This window comes from Vigna angularis, chromosome 6 (assembly GCF_016808095.1).
Source record: "Vigna angularis cultivar LongXiaoDou No.4 chromosome 6, ASM1680809v1, whole genome shotgun sequence".
Classification (NCBI taxonomy): domain Eukaryota; kingdom Viridiplantae; phylum Streptophyta; class Magnoliopsida; order Fabales; family Fabaceae; genus Vigna; species Vigna angularis.
In genome coordinates this window covers 28,248,950-28,272,043 of record NC_068975.1, presented here as the reverse complement: position 1 = coordinate 28,272,043, position 23,094 = coordinate 28,248,950, and the positions used below count along the sequence as shown (strand labels likewise).

Below are 23,094 nucleotides of genomic sequence, written 5' to 3'. Positions count from 1 at the left end.
ATACAAACATTAAACATATTTATTTTCCACTGAGGGCAGTGGAGAATCTTCAACTTTGCTCCAAAAGACAAGGGCGAAGCAGAAGAATTATAACTCGTGCGTGCCCCAAGTTGGCCACTCAACCTTTTTTTTCTTTCTCCAATATATATATATATATATATATATATATATATATATATATATATATATATATATATATATATATATATATATATATATATATATATATATATGCCATATACCATATTATCTTACCATAACATAACGTAAGCCAGAAGCACAAAACAACTAACACCAATTCCAACAACACTATCTCTGGAATCAAGCGTGGTGAGCATCAGCGTGGTGAGCATCAGCGTGTTCCTTCAGATGGAAACCTTCACCGAATGGTTTCTTTGAAAGAGAAAGGCGCACTCCGGGGTCGTGGTGGGAGCAAGAAGTGTTGTACAGGAGCGAGTTGTTCACACACTGCACATTGCTGTTCATGTACGCAGCCATGGGGAACGAAGACGTTGTTTTACCTTTCTGATTCTTATCCTTCTTGTTCCCTTCCTCAGCACTCGAACCCTCCGACTCCACCCCATCCACGCTGATGCTCGAATTCCCCTTCTTGTGAAGGTACTTCGATTCGGGTTTCTTCGGGGACTGGATCAGTTCCATGAAAGCCCCTCTGTTTTCTCCGGCAATGGTTATGACCCTCATGCCAGAGTCCTCGGAATCCGAAAGCTTTTTGTGAATACCCTTCTCCTTGGATTCACTTTCCTTGCCAGTGACGTGTTTTCCATGATGGGCATGGGCATTGTTTTTGTGCGTTTCAGTGGCGCCATTGTGCCAGGGCCTGGGTCTGTCGATGGTTTTCTGGACCAGCACGGTTTTGGGCTCAGGCTGTTCAGGTATCTTGGGCTCGGTCTTCAACTGGGAAGGTGGGAGGGTGAGAGGAGAAGGTGGAGGAGTGATGGTTCTGCTATTGTTTGGCGAGCGCATTGGGCTACGATCAGATTGCTTAATTGTTTTAGGAGAGTGAGTGGGACTGGAGACATGCACACGCGAATTCTTTTCAGGGGAGGAACGTGGGGGGGAAGATGTTGTAAGTATGGCCTTGTGGACAGGAGAATTTGGGAGTGAAGAAGAAGAAAATCTGTTAGGTTGAGATGAAGGTTCTGGAGCAGGATGAGGTTGAGATTGAGGTTGAGGTTGGGTAGGGTGAGATTGTGGTGATGAAGGTGCCGAAGCAGTTCTAAATGCGGGCAGGCCCAACGTAATGCGAGGCTCTTGGGTAGGGGTAGGGGCAGGGGCAGGGGCAGGGGCAGCAGGGGTGGAGCGAATGGAGGCTAAGCGGAACCAGGGACGAACTGGGGGAGGGTTAGCCATGACGTTTAGGAACTGCTGAAACCGTGTAGAAAAATAAGGATGAGGGTAACACGATGGAGGCCGTGTTATTTATAGAACCATCTTCTGGTTTTGGTGTGTAGACAGAGAGAAAGGGAAATGTGAAAAAGGAATAGTTCAACTTGTCCCAAGTTTCATGTAGAAAGAAACAAAAAGGGAATTGTGATTACGCCGTGCGGTGAGAGACATTACTGGTAGCAGCAGCAAAGAACATTAAAAGGGAAAAAAAGAGAGAAAAGCAAGCATCTGATTCAACTGGCACTTCCAGCTGACAGAAAGCTCGCAAAGTGAGGTTGGTATCTGCTGGAGTTATTTAGAATTTAGTTGAGTTGTAATGCAACAATTACAATAAAATACATGCACATTTTTCTACTGGAATGATGTTATATATTCATGTTTGGAGGAACAAAGAATTACGGCGGAAGTGTTAATATTGGTATATCCGTTGATGTGATACAGCTTCATTTACTATGCTACTTCTATTTTGGAAATGAGGTGACTTTGCTTGGAAGGAGAGTGAGGGAGCGATGCTCTCTTCTCTTCTCTGCTTTCTCTGTTTTCTCTGCCTTTGCTTCCATCCTTTTCCTTCTTTTTTCAAGATGCTTCAAGCGGCTTCCTTTTCCGTACGTCTGAAAACTAACTACCTTATTTCAGCCATCCACAAGAAAAGAACCTATGTATTTACATTTATATATGTGCAACATGTTTCATTCGTCTCTTTCAAGTCAATCTGTTTCTTGATCCGTAAATGTCCATTGTCATATGCTTTTTCTTTCTTTAATTACCCTTTCTTCACAATGCTTTATTATTTAGAACAATATAATGTTTAAATCAAAATCACATCATATTAATACAAAAGAGAAAGTTAATCATCATCCCTCGTATATAAGACATACTAGTTTTATTCTTCAACATAGAAATCTTAAAAACACATTGCGTAGTTTATTAAAATCATAAAAAATATGAATTTCACTCGATTTTTCTTTGATAATTTTTTATTAATTGTAAAATACGTTTAGAATAAAAGTGTTAGTGGTGCTTATTTTGTTATTGTACAACCCATTCTTGGATTTAGAAAGTTAAGGAATGAGAGAGACTAAAGTGAAAAAATGTAAAGAAGGAAAATTATTTTTAGGGTAGGACGAATATCATTTTCGTGTTGTTTTATTCATACCTTAACAAAAAACTTTGAAATGAAGGTTATTATTCCATTTTAAACTTGCGGTGACCAATCTTCGTATTTAATTAAAAAAAGAAGAATGCATATATTTGAAGAAATAAAGCTCGACCAATAGCATACTATTATATTCGTTATACATATGAAAATCACCGATGAGCGGTGTAGGTTTAAATTTCTTAAATTAGGAGTGGAGAACCAAGAATTTGTTCATATATTATGCTTGCATATATACTTATAGTCATGGGTAATTTTGATGCCTTTTAAAACTCATTCAGATAAATGTTTTTGTAAATGTAGACAGTGACATTGCTTTGTTTTAAATAGAAACCAATAGATATAGAATATTTGGACACTTCCTATCTTTAAATGGTACGTGTAATAAAAAAAAGTCAAATTGGAATTCTCCATTACATCACTTTTCTCTATGTGGAGGAGGCCTTCCTTATGTCCCAAACCATTGTCAATTGTATCAAAATCTTGTAGACTATGCACTTAGCAATATGTATGTGTCTTCATCATGGCAGAAAACACTAACATTCCCTTCCTCTCCCATATTTATGGACTCTACTAGCAAGTGTTCACGTGCACGACCATTCTGATTGATAGAAAAACACGTTTTTTACTTCAAACCAATATTGAGAGTTTAGTACATATATTATTACTGTTGATATTGTAATAGCATCCAAAATATATGAATATCCCTTTTCATTATACCTTTTGTTTCATATATTGGGTCGAAGTTATCTATTTTATTCTATAATGCATGTCCGGTCAAACTGAAAGATTATATACACAAGGTAATTCAATGTCAAACTCAATTAATGTTTGATATTTATAGCATTTTAATGCATATTAAATGCAATAATTTATCTCTTTACATATGGTTTTTGGAATGAGCTTTGAATTAATAACAGTCTTATCATAATTGCTCATAATCATACTTTAGTTTAAGCTAATTAGTGTTAGTGTTAATGTCATGAAAGTTGAACAGTTTAACACATCATGATAATTTCATTTCTCATATGAATCTAACTATGCGGTCATACACTACACCTTCTAACTTAAAACATTAATTTTGAAGTCTTTTATCTATAATAAGCTTCTTTTCTCATAATTATAATTATAAGTAAATATAAATTGAGTTTTCATTTATTAATTTGTTGATTATGTTTGTTAGTATGTTGATTTGGTCATTATTATGTTAATTATTCATTTAAAATAGTAACTTGAATTGGGCCAGTTTACAGGATGATTAAATGGAATTGTTTAGATTCCACCTACTCTACCTCCTTGTGAAGGATTTTATGCTTCTTTTTAATGAACATTATCAGTTAAGCATAAATGGTAAGAGATGTCAATAAAGTGAGTCTTATTATTTTTACAACCAACAAATTTTTATATATACTTTACATTTAATTTTTACTTTTTAATCTTTTTTTTTTACAAATACAAAAGTTAAATTTTTCTAATGACCAAAATACTCTTAAATTGTCAAGTGGTGCAATGTATAAAAAACTATTTTCCCAATAAAATACATACCAATCACTACTACAAAAAACTGCATAGATAGCGCTTTTTTTTAGCATAGATAGCGCTTTTTAAGCGCTATCTATGCGAGCGCTATCTATTAATAGATAGCGCTTCTAAAAAAAGCGCTATCTATTGGTGTCCGACAATAGATAGCGCTTATTTAAAAAAACGCTATCTATTGGTCTAAATTTTATAAAAAAAATAATTTTTAATAAAATATTTTAAAAAATATGAAATTATCTTTTAAAAGAAAATATAAAATATTTGTTTTATTATATACAAACCTGTGTTATTTATTAGTTCTATTATTCAAAAAAAAAATATATAAAGTATTAAAACAAATGTGATGAAAACAAAGGTCTCAAAAAGAGTATGCAATACTTCAATATATAAATAAAAACTATTGATATAATAATATTTCAAAATATAATCTTTGAGTGTCAACTAAGTGTCATGACATGACATTGCTTTATAAGACAATATATACAATCATAACATATATATCCTTGTACCTATAAACATTTACATCACCATAACAACCTATAAGCATGTACTGATTACATGTAAACATTAACCTTCCCTAACTTCAATAATTTGTTGTCACGATATGGTTGATATATGCAATTATGAAAATACTGCAACAAAAAAGATAACATAAAATTAGTCAATTAATTTTTTACTACAAATTAATTATGATAATAAAGATAACTTACATCAGTTGGAATTATTCCTCCTTCACAGTATGTAATAATTTATTTTATACATTGACACACATAATATCCACAATCATTATCATTGATTTTGATCCTGACAAAAAATGTAACAATGAGTAAAGGCATCCCATCAGAAAGCATAACATTACAAAAGCTGTCAACAAAGAACAAAAGTAGAACCTTTGAAAAATATAAGCATCAAATTCAAGACCGTGACATTCAATTGCTAAATTAAATGTATAAGTATTTGGACTTAATACACCAAATCAGTTTAACCGACACATGAAAATCCAAATAGCTCTATTCCAGTATACAACAGCGTTTAATATAAAGTTAAGCACATTACCCATGGTAATGGATATATGTATGTATCAACAACCAATACTCAAAAAGCCTTAAACCACTTAAATACAATCAATGGTTTTTTTAACATATTAGAAATGAATGCACAACAACTATATGAACAACTGGAATACTTGAACATAACATATAAAGTATGCCAAAATCTTTAAAATTAACTAAACAATAGCACCCCACATCCATCCATCAAGCATTTAACATCATAACACATTCAATTTTTTTTTAAATTAAAGACCATACCCGCACGTGAATTTTCAGTCCAACTCCATTAACTAATAACTGTAACAATTATACATATATCCTTGCAAATACAACGTTTTTAATTGAGAAACAAACCAGGGGACAAGACACAAAACTTGCATATCTAGAATGTAAGAATGTTTTTGACCTTCCACATATTAGAAAGCTAGCACTTAAAAATGTTTTTCACTCGAGGATAACTATACAAGTAAGCACAATTAACATTGATATTTATAAATAATTGAATTTATCATATAATTTCCAATTTGTATAGTTATTCAATAAATTTAATTAATGTATTTAACCCCATCAAAACAAATAATTTTATACTGTTCTTTTATTAGTATAACAGTAGTAATTATTCAGTATGTTACAAATATAAAAATGTTAAAGGACAATAAACTTTTACCAGTAATAATAAGAATAAAAGGTTTAAATATAACGAAAATAAAATTTCTGTAATTTAAAATTAGTAATGATTGTCTACTAAATGAAGATATTTAATTGATTGAAATGGTGCTAGAACTAGGACAAAGTTATTATCGTAACTAGACTAAGACCAAGCCTTGGTCAGAATAAAGTCTTGTAATGAATAAACAAAGAGAAGATGATTGTAAACAAAGAGAAGAGGATTGTCCCACTTCTGCCACAATTCGAATTTTTGTTTTAAGGAAAAGAAAAAGCGAAAAGTTAAAGTGGAACAATGATGCACCTCGAAGCTAGTTGTATGATTTGGTATAAAGATTCAAGGGAAAAACATAAAGGATCTGCAGTACTAAGAAGCATGGCCTATATGCACGGTCATAGTAAAGATGCAGAGATATTGTGACCAATTTTGTACTAAAATATTGTATTCCCCATGCACCGAGAGATACAGTCTGAACTTTTTAAAATAATGCACCTAATTCATTAACCCATTACTTAACTTATGAAATCTAAATCAGTTAACACATATCAAAACACATTGAGGTTATGGTTATTAAACAGATTGAAGATAAGATGATTACTGTTATTCTTAGATTTAATAAATTAAGACAACCTAATCTAGTTCAATTAAGCATGTATCGGATAATAAGATTATTCATTTTAAATCAACATACTATGAATTAGACTTGTAACCACTTTCCGCCAACCTATTACTAGTTTTCAACCATACTTTAGTCCAAACAGATAACTCCTCCGAAGGAAAACATAAAGGCATCATATGCTGGCTGCACTTAAACAACCAAAGATATAGTCATGTGAAACATCTAGGAAATAAGAAAAAAAAGACTCAAACCCATTAATAAGCATTGCACTTAAATTCTAGTAAATTCTAAGACGTCTAAACTTCCAACAAGATCACAGAACCACTTCCCCCACTCTCTCTCTCTCTCTTTCACTTGATAGATTCAACGTCACTATACCCTTTTCCCAAATCAGTTTATGAACAGGCCAAACAGAGCATATAATGAAAATTTCTAGAACCCAAACACAAACTACTTACCATTTCATCAACACCAAACTTGATGGAATTTAACATAAATTACACAATTCATCAAGTGCGACTCAAACTACTCACATTTACACTACATTTCAATAAAACATACAATCACCCAATGTGTAATGACATTCTAGTTTCCAATCAACATTTCAACCCACCGTAAACACAAGGCACTCAAATAAAATCTTTATCAAATAAAACAAATAGATCAACTAAAACCCCACTACACCGCACACGCATCTAACTAGATACATTTCTTCTAATAATAAAATCATTTATTCAATGCAATGTTTAAAGAAGTTTCCTTCTTGCAACATGCCCTTAAAAAGACAATTAGAGAAAAACCCTATAATCAACTACAATATACTATAGGAACAACTTCATTTCGGTCACAAAAAAAAGGAAAATAAAACATACCGAAGCAAAGGTTGGGCTATCAGTAGCAACACATCTTGTGCAATCACAGGGTACCCAGAACAGGTCACTTCCGGTATCAAGCGCCACCATGAACTTCACTCCTGATGTCCTATTTCAACTATCGTATGAATCTCCAGAAGAAAAAGAAAAGGTTAAAGAAAACATGAAACCAATCTCCAAGAAAAAACATTACTGACAAATTCGTAACATCACCGAAATCATTAACAAAGAATGGTCAAACTCAAACATTATTCACATCTAAATAGTAATTTCTTCTTTCTAAACATGGCCAATCTCATTCAAAATTCAAACCTCAAGTCATTGTCACTTCATTAAACTGATAACTAAATTATTATAAAGAAATTATTAATCAATTTAAATTAAAAGAAGAATCTAATTTTCAACTCTTCATACACTAATTTTCACATTATCAACAATTAAAAACGGTTTCAACATAATTATTAACAAAATTTAATCTTCCTATCATTTTATGGTTAGAAAAGAGTAGGAAGAGATTATATTTAAATTAAAATCTTGAAAAATAAAACTTTAAATAATGACAATAGAAGAATCAAAGAGAAGAAAAGGTACAATCCGAGGGAGCTGATGCGGAAGGTGGAGTTGCCATCGGAGAAAGCGAGACTGGCGTCGATTTGAGAGAGTTTGCGGCCACGGAGGAAGCGATCGTGGACGGCCAACTCAGTGTAGTACTCGACGGTGCCCTTATCGGGAGGAGGGGGATTCTGGTAGCGGCGTGGGACCACTTTTTGACGGGTTCGGAGTGGCGGTGGTGTATGGTGAACGTGTAAACGTGGTCGTGGCACTAGCAAAACTCCTAGAGGGAGATGAAGGTGACAACAACGACGAAAACGAAAACAAGCATTTTCTTCGTTTGGCACCTTTACGCTAACCCTCTCCCGATAAATCCCGCATTGCTTGGTGGAGCCTAGGGTTTGGCATGGTGGAACAAGAGAATATCTTGGCGTGACGTGACTGACATCTTGGATCGAAACAGTGTCGTTTATGGTCACTGTGATGATGTCTGTATATGGAGTGAGCGAGTGCTTTATAATATGAAAATGCCAAAGCCATGTGAGTGGGTCTCACCATCGCGCTTTCATTTTTTCACGCTTTCCAGCTCTCCAATGCGTGCAAGTCGGCGACTTTCTGAGCGGCCTCAGCTTGTCGTTTCTCAGAGCGAAGGCGAGCGGCAACGGTGATAGCAGAGTCAACCTCTCTCTCCAATGTCTCAACTCGTTGCTGGAGCAGTTTGATGGAGCGGGCTTGGTCAGCGGTAAGGAAGGCTTTGGAGAACGTCTCTTCGTCGATGAAGATGGCTTTGGTGAGAAGAAGCTTCTGGAGAGATTCGAGATTGCGATGCAGGGAAGAAAAATTAGAATTGTGAAGAGGGAAAATGTGGTTGTAGAGGGAACGCGAAAATGTAATTTAGGAGATATTGTGATAGGTTTTTTAAAATTTGGGGGCAAATACGAAGTCAAATTTGGGGGAATGGGTTTGATGAATCTAAAAGAAGCGAAACTGAATTTAGAAAACGAGGGAAAATTTTGGCTGAGGGTAGAAAGAAGCTCCCAAAGAGAAATGTAAAAGAACAACGCTATCTATTGTGTTGAAATAGACTGCGTTTTTTAAAACAAACGCTATCTTTTAGCTTATTTTAAATTATGAATAAAAATAATAATATTAATTATTTATAGATAGTGCTTTTTTTTAAAAGTGCTATGTATGGTCATAAGTTTAGATAGCGTTTTATTAAATAAGCGCTATCTATTGTTTCGTGCATTAATAGATAGCGCGTATTTAAAAAAGCGCGTATTTAAAAAAGCGCTATCTATTGAGTGCTATCTATCATCAATTTTGTAGTGATGAATATATAATCTGTCCGTGGTGAAGGTTACCAAATGTTCACTAAAATACTTACGGTTTTCAAACGAATGGGATCAACTAATTTTCAAAATTACCAATTTGGGTTTCTTTTAAAAAAATTACCTACAGGATAAGTCGTGATGTCTAAACACGATTTTATTTTGAAAAAGTCCCACATCCATGGATAAACTATATAAATGAAATCGTCAAAACAGACGCTGACTTTTATGTAAAAGTTTAGTATAAATGATTTTGAATGAAATCAATTATACTGAAATCGTCAAAAGATATAACGACTTGAATTCAAAAAAGTAATTACATTGAACTCGGTTTTTTATTTCAATTTAAAACCAATTATATTAAAGTTATTATAGATGATGACAATTTCAATTTAAAATCAATTACATTAACGTTGTCACATGACAAGTTCTATTTAAATAATTTCACTTCTTTAATTCAAAATCATCTACAAATATAATAATTTTTTTTAAAACAAAATTGTGTTTAGACAACACGACTTAATTCTACAGATAATTTTTCTTTAAAGAAATCCAGATTGATAATTTTGTAAACAAGTTCATTTAAAAAAATCAATACTTAGATAATTCATTCGCCTGTTGCTTTTCACTTGGACTTCACAATGGATACAAGTGAAAAAATGTCAATAAGTTTGTTAATGATTCACGACACAATATATTTAAGATTTATCCGATTTACTTTATTAATGTATGTAAGAACCTAGAAAATAGAGTATTAGAGTAGATAGGTGTATTAAAATAATGAGAAGAGATTTTTACTTTAAAAATAATCTTATAATATAAATAGAACTTTCTAAAGCTCAATTCATTATCTAAAACACTTCATCTCTCTAAAACCTTCATTCTTTAATTCTTCTCTGTATTCTCTCTAAGATTTCTCTCAACTGAGTTGTCGGATTGACGATCAAGAGGTGCCCAAATGTCCACGGCACAGAGGGCTTCATAATTAACCGATCAATTTCTCGATTCTAGCGGGTAAGTTGTTCTTTCCTTTTCTCCGCTGTTTTGGAACCTAGATCATGCAATTCTGCTGGTTGCATGTACTTTGTGTTGTTTCTCTTCAATTCTCTGTCCAATTCTAGCTCTAAGAGCTGTTCTTGATCACCAATTGGTGATTTGTAGGGTCCTGTTGAGTTTCCATGCGGTGCAAGGTACTGTAGAGGTGATCCGGTGAGTTGTGCTGTGATCTCTAAGGTAAGGGGAGTTATATTTCTGTTTGAATTGGTAGTTTGATAGGTGTGTGTATTGAATTCTGCATTTTGTTACTGTTTGAGCTGAATTGTTGTTCCTGTGTAGGATAAATCATGTATTCTTTGTATGTTTAATGATGAGACTGTGAAAGGTTGTTTGTAAACTGATTTAGATGTGATGTGCAACTGTAATTGAGTATGTTAGATGAATGTATTTTGTTATAGTAGCTATTATGTTGAAAGTTAAGTGAATGGGTAGTGTTTTAGGTCATTTTAGAGGAAGTGAGATAGTGAATTTGAGAATTAGAGGTCAGGGGCTCTTTTGGTCGTTTGGGGTAGTCTAGGTAGGTTTATTGTGACTTGTTAGAGTCATCAAAATGGTCATAAATAGGTGAAAAGTGGTAGAGTTGAAGTTGGGTCCTTAAGTTATTGAATTTGGAGTTTTAAAGTAAGAATTGAATCTTAAATGTTTTAGATTGATAGTAGAAAGGTTTATAATCACTTAGACAAGTTTAATTAAGTATAAAATACAATCTAGGAGGGTTAGAAGTTGAGAAAGATGGTTAGAATAGGTATGTTGGGGTTGAGTTGCATAAATCTGTAGAATTCCGTTTTGTAGATTATGCAGACTCGTTGTGCGAATAGTTTCGCATAGCGAGTCGCTATGGCGAGTTGCTCTCTCCCAAGGGCATTCGCACAACGAGTTTGGATGTTGTGCGAATGGTTGGGGTGAGTTACTCTCTGCCTAGTGATTCGCATGACGAATCAGGGCGTTGTGCGCCTGGTTAGGGTCTGGAGTTATCCTGATTTTATTCGAAGAGCGATAAGGGTCGCATAGCGAGTGGGTTAGGAAGGTTGGTCTCTGTCTGGACTTTCACATGGTGACTTGGAGTCGCTATGCGAAAGGTTGAGGTCTGGTACCTCTGTGGTTAATTCGCATAGCGAGACAAGTCGCTATGCGAGGGACTTCGGGTTTCGCCTTGCGAATTGGGTGCGCATGGCGAAAGGTTTGAATCAGTTGCTCTTTAATTACTTTGTATTGAGCTTGATTAAACTAATTGTGGTATGTATTGTGAATTATGTTTGAAGGTGGATGTTTGTATATAATTGAGTGTGATTATGAGTTTAATTCCAAATAAAAGTATGTGATTAAAAGGGGTGAATGTAAGTTTCATTGTAGAATCTCTTGGTGAGATTCTAGGTTGTTTAGAATGAATGCAGGAGCTCAGTCTTGGGGGTTATCCTGAAACTCCAATGGTCAATCATTCTCAAGTAGAGAGGATTGAACCATATCGTGAGCAGTAGCAGGAGGTCTTAGTCTTGGGGGCTTCTAGTATGCCTCAAGACCCGGAACAGACTAACCTTGTGAGTGTGGTAGGGTGAAACCCATTGGCAATGGCTTTGCAAAGCAGTAGAGGTCACTACGAGTGCACGCCCCACCATAGCTCGACAATCATTCTAAGTCCATGCAAGTCAAGTCTAGAATATAATATGTTAGGAAGTGTGATCTAGTATACTTTGTTTGATTGAACTTTGTATGTTACATGCTATTATAATTGTAGGATTCTTTGTATATCTAGCTCACCCTTCTGCTTGTGTTTGTATGTTGTTCGTGTGGTGTTTTCTTTTGTAATGATCATCCATTTTGATGTGAGCAGAGGTAGACGAGGTGCCTCTGGAGCAAGCCTTGGAGGGTGATGACGTTGCTGTTTAGTTTAGTTAGGATCTTTGAGTTGTTTTGTATAGTTTTGAAATACTCTATTGTATATAAAGTTTTAAATTTTATAGTCATTTTGGATGACTGTAAAATTAACTCTTTATCTGCAAGTCTTTAACTGTTCTATCATATTATAATGTTGACTACTATTTATATAGTTTATACTATATATTTTAGGATGTTACACTGTCTTATTTAAATTTTTTTAAAATTTGGTTTAAGGTTATGCAAGAAAAGAACTGGTTGAAAACTAGCTGATAACTGAAAATTTTGAAGATAGTATATTAACTTGTTAAATTATAAGGTTTTTTTGTTCAATTTAGAAGATAAGGTAAAAAGTTAGACACAATATTTTATAAAATTTAACCTTTCATTGATAAAACAGTTTTAAGGTATTTCTAATTTTAATTTTACTTAAATCTAAACTCTTATAATTTTTTATAACTAAAACGTTTTAATTATATTAATTATATTTTTTTTATTGTTGTATTATTTTTTATATTGTACATTTATCATTAATCTTATATTATATCTCACTAAACTTATATTTAAATTTAAAATAAAATAATATCACCATATGTTTAAATAGACGTAAGATATTTAATTTAATATAAAATATAAAATAGAGTTAAAATATAAAATATGCATCCAACTCGACTCAATGTAAACTTTGCCCAATATGAATTTAACTTGACTCAATTCTTCTAACTTTAATATGGATCCAAGTCAATAGACTTAACATAAGTTCAACTTAACTACTCGACTTGATTGAATCAGAGTACGTTCCAGTGAACTCAACGTGAGACATATCTAACTCGAGTCAATCCATAGTATGCTCAGATCCGATCCGACTTGCTTGTAGTTATGATTTCTATTTCAATTCTCAGTAATACTTTAGCCTCTGTAAAGAGTTTACATGTGAAAAACTAAAGACTGAAACAAACTTTCAAACGCAGGGTTCATAAAACGCAAAAAATCCGCCTAAAAGAAAGTTGGGAAAATATTGAAATAGAGATGTAGCATGTAAACAAAAGCAAAGAAAAAGAATCTTACTCTCATGGTTCGGAAAATCAATTCAAATTTTCAAATATTAATTCAGGCAAGGCTGTAATGATGTGAGAAGTGAAGAGTTGTACCTTCATGATCAGTCTTTTAGGCTATAATTTTTGAGATATAACAGTGCAAGCACTACTGAATAAATTAAGTAATAATGCGAATGTAAGAAGTTATACATATGTCAATTTACACTAAAGAATGGTGTAATAAAGCAATTATACAATGCTTGTATGACACTTGATCATGGTAGATGGCTAAAGGAAAGTCGAAAATGTAAAAATTTGCGTTATTTGTAATGGCAGAAAGCTAAATTGAAAGTAAGATAGCAGAGAAGTTAGACCTCAGAATCTTACACTCAAGGCCATGTTGTGAACTCAAACACCTTAAACACAATATCAATTCCAGTGGGAATCTGCCACACAAAGAGCAGAACGTTTAAAGCATTCAGCGCGATGTGAAGATTTCTCGCTGTTTCATTTCCTTTTTGCATCGAGGGTACCAGGGCTGCTGCCAGTGCCCATAAAACTGTAATACCTGGCCAAAAATTACACAACAATTATCATGTTTTTAACATCAACATATATAATAACAATGAACACTGTATATGTAGTTATCTTTACCCTTTTGTTTTTGCTTCATCAAATGCAAACAAATTCAATATTTACCTGCTCCTGCAAATAAATGTGGACCGGGAAACAACTTTCCTGTCCTAAACCATGTGTTCACTCCTCCACCAATAGCCTCAAGCACCCCAAATCCTAGAAGTATGGATCCTGCGTTAAAGTGTCTATCTTTGTAGGAACCTTTGATCAGCTCTTTCCTTTCCTGAATATGAGTATCCATAAATTAGATGCTCATTCAGAATTCCATGAATAGTTCCATGCATTTTACTATCTTATTGGATGCCATTATGATCCAGCATCCACAAATTGATCAAACAACCGCACACCATCACATCATGTAACAATGAATAGGGTTTATTTAAATAAACTTCTTCAGGATCAGAACACACAGTAGGAAAAATTTATTTCGTTACATCTCATTTTTTTCAATCCAGAGAAAGGGTGTGTAAGAGACATGCATTGTTTCATTAGCTACCTCAGTGAGTTGCTGTATTTGGAGTTCAACTGGCGATGGTGATGGTGATGGTGATGGTGATGGTGATCCATCTGGGGTGACTGGGGTAGGTTTGACTTGATTCTTGAGTTCATTGATATCATTCTGGATAGTCCTTACTCGCCGCCATTGCCACCCCAAATACCCTGCCCACAATGTATAGAAGAAAAAAGCACCCATCACAATGGGGTGTAGCAGAGCAAATGATCTTCCTTCCAATATCCCAAACTCTCCTCCCACAGCAAGTGCATCCTGTGCCAATAATAGCTTTATTAGAACCAAACTAAACCACCAGGTCAAAATAAAAACCAACAAAATGCATACTTGCCTTGGAATCTAATAAGAATGGAAATGTGATTGCAGAGAGAGAAAGAAAAGCAGGCTTCAGAGGCTCGATGTTCTGATCTAAGAAGGAAGAATTGTGTCTGTTAGAAGAAGATGAGTTTGAGTTTGAATGGATGGTAGGAAATGGAACAATTTTTGTGGCTGAGGGGCGTGGCAGTTTTGGTTTGCTGGGAAGAATTGGAAGCTTTAGCAGTGTGAGTGTGGCAGCCATACGAATTATGAAGGAGACAGCAGCAATGAGCAGAGCGAAGGAGAAGAAATTGAGTTGAAGACAGAGAGGGTTGAGCTTGGATGAAGATCCTACCCAGTAAAAGATAAGGATCTTGCCTAAGATGTTACTGTCCTTTAATGTCACTTTCTTCTCTATGCCTTGTTATAAATGTAAAGAAAGAAAAGGTTCAACCTTTTAAATCATTTATGTTCCAATTGCCATTCAAATCAGTATTTTTACAAGTAAACCATAGTTTAGGTCTGAAAATTCTGATTGAATGGAGAGAAAAAAAAACATGCCTTTGGGGTGTCTTGATTTCATACTCTTGTTTTATAGGTCAGATTAATTTACATTTAATCAAAATTAAATTTTAAAATATTAAGATCATTTAAAATTTTAAAAATTAAGATTGGGAACACTCACCCAAACCCAAAGTATAGAAAATAGAAACATAGTAATTATTGAAAATGTTATTCTATGGCCACCATTATTACTTAAAATAAATAATTAAAATCATTTTAAAAAGTATAGGGTCTATGAAATTCTTAAAATTATCATATAAACTTTTGAAAATAATTTTGATTATTGGTTAATATGGTCATTCTTTGTATTCGATACATAAATACATGTGAGGTTATTAAGATTACAATTTCCTTCTCTGTAAACGGATATAATCCAAATGAAATGGAGCAAAGAAGTTGAGATGTTAAAATAAAGATTATAATTTCAGATGGACAAAGTTAGAAAGATGAAGGTAGGGCTTGTTTCTGGGCAAGAAAATGGCAGAAAGATTCTAAAATTGATGGAAGTTAGAAAAATATAGAGTGTAAAATATTAAAAACATAAAAAATGAAAAGCATTATACATCATGTTTGAGGTGTAGGATTAATGTCAAACTACTCTACGTCCTTCACGTTTTAGTTTCAAACCGTACCGGTAGATATACAACCTTCAAGTTAGTAATGTAATCTAAGTTTCAAATTGCACGCGTGGATACGTACTCCAATGCTGAATTTAAGAATATAATCTAAGTAGAATAATGTATTTTTTTATCTTTTATATATATATATATACATATATATATATATATATATATATATATATATATAAATTTAAGATAAACCTATAATTAACGTAAACCTAATCATGACTCAATATTTAATAAATAAGATTACCAATAAATTTGATTAAAAGTTATGCTTAAAACTACAAATATTAGAGACGTCCGTCTTCTTCACTCTGTCCAGTCGGCCTCTTATTAACCGGTACATGTATACGTGTAACAAACTAAATTTACGAATTTGGGCAAGTTTATATATAAAATATATTTGATAGTATATAAAACATTGATTATACAAAAATAGAATATTTCTTTAATATAATAAAATTACGTTTTTCAGTGTAATACAATAAATTATTTAAACAAAATACTTAAAGAAATTAATACAATAAAATGTATTCATTTAAATCAATGTATTTTAATATAATTTTATTTTGAAATATAACCATTTTATTTATTAAAGTTTTATAATAATTCTTTTATTTTATTTTAAATTTTATTTTAACTTTAATTTATAATTTAAACTATTTGTATATAATTTATTTTTAAAATTTTATTTTGCAATTTTTTTCAAAAAATATATAATATTTTTATCATACAAACCAAATAAAGTATATTTTTTTTAGTTATTTCTTAAAACTTTTCAAATAAGTATTTTTAAATCTCGGCCCATTTCATATATTTGTCAGCTCTCTTGTACGACAATGGTGCCAATTTCATGATTGATTTCCAGAATGGTACGTATAAATAAAAACAATATTGAAACTTCAAGATTCCACGCGTTTCCCCGTTTCCAAATCCAATTTGTTTTTAGCTTCAACTGTTGTACGGACACAAACTCAGCAACGTACCATTACAGGTCCAATCCAACTTTTCTTTTCTGCCTTTTCTGAATATGCTTGCTTAAGACAAAAAAGCACACCCAAGAATCTTCCTCTGAAAAATCTAACCAATCCTAAACTAAAATAATTCAATTTACACATGAAAATACTACATAATTAAAGTATATGTTTTTCTCACATAACACATAATACAACTACACATCATTAGTATGTATGCGTGGGTTCTGTGGTTATATTATAGATTTGTCAAACAATTGATATATAGTCATAAATAAATAAGACAAACAAATTATTTATCTCACATATTTCATGTATTATAATCTTATATACATTTTCTATTCCATACTTTACTTATAATGAGTTTTTGAGAAAATATTCACTGAAAATATGTAATATCATTTAAAATTTGAATCTAAAATACATAAGGAAGTTCACACTACATTCAATTAATAAAATATTTTGGTCAATAATTTTAAGAGACATGTATGTCAAAATCGAACACCTCAAAGGACACGGTTGTCAAAACACAAAAAAATAAAACAGTTAGTTGTATTTTCAAACATTTGCTTCTATCTCTGTGGGGTATCCTTACTTAAAAATTAACTTGAAAATATAATCACAAATATTGAAACATGGAGTATTCTTACCATCTTACCATTGTTGCTTTATGATGTATTTTTACTTTTCATTAGTTCTTACTCCAACCTGTTAGTGAGTAATTGAAATCTGGGGAAGAAGAAGTATCAACTTTCACATCACAACCGCACTCACGTTGTAGAAGAGCAACTTCGAACACCCCAAACATCCTTTAATTAAGGATTTTGGCAATTTAGGGATTCAATGAAATCCCAAAATCTTTTCTTTTAAAAATTATAAAACCCACATAAATAACACCCTGTCACATCATTCAAATATGCAATGTAAATGTATTACGTTATTGCATCACTTAATTTAACGATAGAGATACAACAGAATCAATTTTACACAAATAAAGATCTAATTAAGAACAAAAATAACTAAAAAAGACTTTTCAACAAAATTAAAAACTTGGAAAATGATTAAACCAAATTTAAAATTAAACGAATTAGACTATTAACAAGTAAAATGTCATTCACTTTCTTATTCTTACCGATTATTCTTACCAAATATTGATATAATTGAAGCATGGTTAATAAATTCCTCAAAACTAAACTAAATGATTAGGAGGATCAATAACAAAATTTTGGAGTTGAAATTTAAAACTAATATTCTCTTGCTCATTAAAAAAAAATATAAAAATAATTTATCATAATTTAATAAAAAAACTAAGAGACCTAAATACTAAAATGAAAATATGTGATAATCAAAGCACAATTAAAAGCTCTTTGTGAAAAAACATATATTACATTATTTTTTCTTTTAAATTACTGCAAAACACTCATTTGAATATTTATTCATTTATCTTAACAACATTTTTATCTAAGATATTTGTAAATACATAAATATTTTTTCTATATATAATTATGCAAAATATACACTTAAATATTTGATTAGAACAATGAAACAATTACTAATGCAAGGTTATTTACATTTATGATAATTATACAATAAAAATTATATTAGCAATGAATTTATCGTTAATAATAAAATACGTAATTATTAATGAATTATTATGTCGATTATACATATTATATTTATCAACAAATTTTATTAATAGAAAAATTTACGGATAAATAAAATATATATTATCAGCAAATTCTTTTGTTAATAAATAATTTATCAATATTTAAAATTTATTAATAATTTAAATAATTGAGAAATTTATTTTTGTACAAAAAAAATTGTAGTTATGATACTAGTTAATATAAAATCCTTAAGAGAAGCTGTGCATAATCCTAAATCCGCAGGATTTTATTTCATCAATTCATGACTAAAGTAGAAAAATTATAATCTCAAAACTTTTCTTTTTATACAATTCTAATAAAAGTTTTTGTCTTGGTTCGACTGCTTAAAATGTAGATGAAGAAGGTCCTTTGAGAATTTGTACTTAACTCTTAAGATAACAAAAGAATAAGCATTATAGCATCAAGTATTTTTCTTTTAATCATGCTTTTTAAAAATAGTAAACTAATGACAGAGAAAGTAAGATGAAAAGGAGAAGCATGACGCTATCTATATAAAGAAAGATCAGTGGGGCATTTCCATTGTGCATGCCACTTAATTATTAGTAAGCATACATCCAACTATATAAAGAAAATACACACCTATCACACTTAAACTTTATTTTCTATATTCTTCTGTCAAAAATATTATTTTATTAATTTGACTTTTATTCATTTGACGATTCCATAAATAATTTAATGTTTTATTAGTATGATATTTTTTCATAATATATATAATTTATCTATATTTCAAGTGTAATTTTTATTTATTATGCTTAGTATAAATTTTCATGCTTTGTTTTCATTTTTTTATTTTAATACACTACCGTCAGACAAACTTTATTCTTTATTTGGTTACGGTGATTTGAGTTATGAAGGTGTTTTACCGTAGAATTCCATGTCAACTCAAAACAGATTTAAATAACGATCTAACTCATTATCAAATTTCCTCAAACTTATTCATTTTTTTTCTAAATCCATCATCTAAAATGAACGTAATTTATGAATATATTGTTATAACTGTAACATTCCAAAATATATAGGGTAAACTATATTAAAGAGAAGCAACACGCACGATAAAGTAGTACAGTATCCATCTAAAGCATAAAGTGATATCTTTACAGTGATCCAAAAACAACTATAAATTTAAAACTTTATACACAAACTAAAGTTTACTCAAAACTATACACAAGGTTCTACTGAACTAAGGCAACTACTCAGGAGCATCACCTCCCTCCAAAGCTTGCTCCAGGGAAACCTCTTCTTCCGCTGCTCACATCCAAAAGATGATCATCGCAGAAGAAAAACAGCAGAAACATACAAAACACAAGCATACAACAGGGTAAGCTAGTTTAAAACAGAATTAATCATACATGAAATCAATTAAATTCATACAAGCATATTATTCATTCAAATCACTTAAATCTTTCACACATAACACCACACTGACTTTGACTGTCCGGACTTAGAATGATTGCCGAGCTATGGCGGGTTATTCATTCGTGGTGGTTTATACTGCTTTGCAAAGTCGTTGCCAATGGGTTTCACCCTACCACACTCACGAGGTTAGTCCGTTATCACCCACCTTGGGTCATACTGGAAGCACCCAAGACTAGGACCTCCTGCTACTCCTCACGACATGGATCAATCCTCTTTACTTGAGAATGAAAGACCATTGAAGCGTCATGAAAACCCCCAAGACTAAACTACCATGCAGATCATGCTTAACTTACTTGAATCTCAACTAGAGATTTCACTTTGAATTATAACATAGTGCACCACCATGTCTTCTCTCCTTGAGGATCATGGAATTACGTCCATTATACATTCTTTGAAATACAACATATAACAATAGCCACAGATATTACGTGTTACAACTTCACTTTACTTCATACAACCCTCATTGATTCATATAAAAACAACATAAGATCACATAATAACTTGAACTAGAAATGCACCTCTCGCACAGTGCACACCTTCGCATAGTGAGACTGTAAGCTTCTCGCACAGCGACCTAACTCGCCTTGCGAAAACTTTAGACAGAGACCAACTACTCTTGATCTCTCGCATAACGACTAAACTCATTATGCGAATAAACTATGAAATGTATCAGACCCCAACCCCTCGCATAACGTCCCAACTCGCTATGCAAGAACCTCAGACAGAGACTTGACTCCCCAAACACTCGCAGAGCAAGACCCACTCGTTGTTCGAATAAAAAGATCAATGGTTCCAGACCCCAGCCAGTCACATAGCGATTAGATTCGCTATGCGGATTTACAAACAGAGAGCAACCCTCTCACTTCACTCGCACATCGCACCCATTCGCTATGCGGGTGTCTTGGCAGAGAGCACCTCGCCAAGATAACTCGCTATGCGAATCCATTCGCACAACGAGTCTGCATAATCTGCAGAACGAAATTCTGCAAAATTATGCAACTCAACCCATCTTTGCCAATTCTACTCAACTTTGCCAACTGCTAACAATCCTAATACGATGTATATACCTAATTGGACTAGACTAAATGATTCTACACATTCCTAACTCCAATCTAAAGTATTTATGCACCAAACTCTACTCTAAAACCTCCAATTCATCAACTTAGAGACTCAAAACCAATTATACCACTTTAAACCCGTTTTTGACCATTTTGATGACTCAAACCGACATATGACCTATCTACACTACCCCAACAGTCCCTAACAGCCCTTAACCATTACTAATCAAATTCACCACCTCACTTCCTCTAAAACACCCTAAACACACTCAAATCACCTCACACTTACTTCATCAACACCATAACAGATTATATATAGTAACCACTTCTAAATTGCACAATCACAGCACTTAGATTCATCCAAACCAGTTCATCAACAACATTCCAAAATTTCCACAATTTAACATTTCCAAGAACATACACTCACAAGCTGAAATTTTAACTACACAACATTTTAACACATAATTTACCACATATAGTACAATTTGATAACTGAAACACAACCTAGCTTCCCTTACCTCAGGGATAAACAACCTCAAACACAGAAATGCTCCAACCGTACCTTGCACTGCAAGGAAACATAACTCACCAATTGGTGATAGATAACAACACTTAAAACCTAATTTGAGCTAGAAATTGGAAAGAGGAACTGTTAACCACATGCAATACAGAATCATTTCATGCTCACAGTCCAGAGAAGAACAGACAGAAATGGAAACTACTTACCAGTTGAAGAACACAAAATTGATCGGTCCAAAACAAAGCCTTCAACGCCAGGATCGCCTAGGCACCTCCTGATCGTTGAACAGACAACTCAGCAGAGAGGAAATGTAGAGAGAAGTCAGAGAACTCTGAGGAATAGAGTTCTAGAAAGATGGAATGTTCTTAGAATAATGAGAAGTGTTTATAAAAATTTAATTTATATTATAAGATTATTTTAAAGTAAAATAATCTATCTCATTATTTTAATACATCTATCTGCTCTATAACACCCTATTTTTCAGTTTTTCAGGTCTTTACAATAACTATTTTTCAATTCTTCTCAAAATATTTTTATTTAAATATTTGACACATTTTATTAGTGATTTTAATTATTATCATTAGTTATGATTATTTTATTTGTAAAAAAGATAATTATGTATTCTTTATTTTTTAATATGTTATGATTAATAACTTTGATATTGTTTTTCTTGAATAATTATTACCCGTTTTCACATATATCTGATTAAAGAAAAAAAATACTAATAATTACTTATCATTTTAGTATTTTAATTATTTTATATTAACTTTAAACCACTTAAGAATAAAAAAACAACTAATAATTATTTTCCCATTACATGTAAGTTTTTAATACGTTACAAAAAAAAGTACTCAAAATAAAAAACAGATTTTATTCGATGGTTATTTTGATCTTAGGAAACAAAATCATAGTTTGTGATTATGAAAAAGAATATATTACAATAATTTAAAATGATGATATCAAAACTATTATATTAAATACAAATGTAAGTATCTAAGTAAGTTATGATAATTTTTTTACAAATATTAATAAAAAAATTAAAGTATTAAATTCAAAATTAATAATAATATATGCAATATCTTTTTAATTGAATGATAAATGTATTACTTAATCGAATTGCATATTTAAAGTAATTTAAATATCGTAATTTGGTTTATTTTTTATTATTTTTTATTTCAGCATGAAATTAATTATAGTTATTGACTATGATTAAAAAGGAACTATTAAACTATTTGAGGATTTAAAAGTAGGAAATATTTATGTATCAAAGAAAATCATATTTAAAGAAATTAAAAGTATATTTACGTTTTTATATTATTACTTTGAATCAGACCCTTGACAGGAATTATTATCTAGAATGTGAATCACACGCTATAGAAATACTTCAACGAAATAGGTATAATATGATAAGATATTGTTTGAAAATTATAAATATTTGATCCGTAAACACGTGTGGGATGGTACACCAATGGAGCAAACATTATTTTGGAATACAAACGTAAATGGGAAAAGAAAAAACACCTGCCAAGAATAATAATAATAAAGAGGTTAATTTATTTATTTAGATGATAATGTAGATTGTAATTATCGGAATGGATTGTGTGAAAACAGATCCAAAAAGAAGAGATAGCATAAGGGGAATAAGAATAAATGGAAACAAAAATT

At 31.9% G+C, this 23,094-nt stretch overlaps 2 protein-coding genes and 1 long non-coding RNA gene across 4 annotated transcripts; all 3 read right to left on the bottom strand.

Moving 5' to 3' along the window:
- Positions 1–321: 321 nt before the first annotated feature.
- LOC108342099 (uncharacterized) lies at positions 322–1,371 on the bottom strand. The gene has a single exon (XM_017579805.2). It carries the CDS (start codon positions 1,369–1,371, stop codon positions 322–324), a length of 1,050 nt encoding a protein of 349 aa, XP_017435294.1.
- A 3,118-nt stretch (positions 1,372–4,489) lies between these two features.
- Positions 4,490–8,924, bottom strand: LOC108341099 (uncharacterized). Of its 2 annotated transcripts, XR_001833283.2 has the most exons (4): positions 7,904–8,924; positions 7,313–7,443; positions 4,813–4,906; positions 4,490–4,734 (listed from the first exon to the last, which is right to left on the bottom strand). It is a non-coding gene; the product is annotated as an uncharacterized LOC108341099 (long non-coding RNA). The 2 variants fall into 2 exon arrangements; XR_008249803.1 differs by having other exon boundaries at positions 7,313–8,924.
- Positions 8,925–13,333: 4,409 nt separating this feature from the next.
- Positions 13,334–15,007, bottom strand: LOC108342250 (uncharacterized). The gene is made up of 4 exons (XM_017579996.2): positions 14,642–15,007; positions 14,296–14,565; positions 13,863–14,022; positions 13,334–13,731 (listed from the first exon to the last, which is right to left on the bottom strand). Exons 1-4 carry the CDS (start codon positions 14,867–14,869, stop codon positions 13,553–13,555), a joined length of 837 nt encoding a protein of 278 aa, XP_017435485.1. The 5' UTR covers positions 14,870–15,007; the 3' UTR covers positions 13,334–13,552.
- Between the last annotated feature and the right edge of the window lie 8,087 nt (positions 15,008–23,094).

Excerpts from the sequence above, each read along its gene's own strand:
- LOC108342099 (XM_017579805.2), bottom strand. The coding sequence starts at position 1,371 with ATGGCTAACCCTCCCCCAGTTCGTCCCTGGTTCCGCTTAGCCTCCATT.
- LOC108342250 (XM_017579996.2), bottom strand. The coding sequence starts at position 14,869 with ATGGCTGCCACACTCACACTGCTAAAGCTTCCAATTCTTCCCAGCAAA. Across the intron at positions 14,566-14,641 it reads CATTCTTATTAGATTCCAAG|GATGCACTTGCTGTGGGAGG; the intron begins GCAAGTATGCAT and ends TTATTGGCACAG. Across the intron at positions 13,732-13,862 it reads ACATTTATTTGCAGGAGCAG|GTATTACAGTTTTATGGGCA; the intron begins GTAAATATTGAA and ends ATTTTTGGCCAG.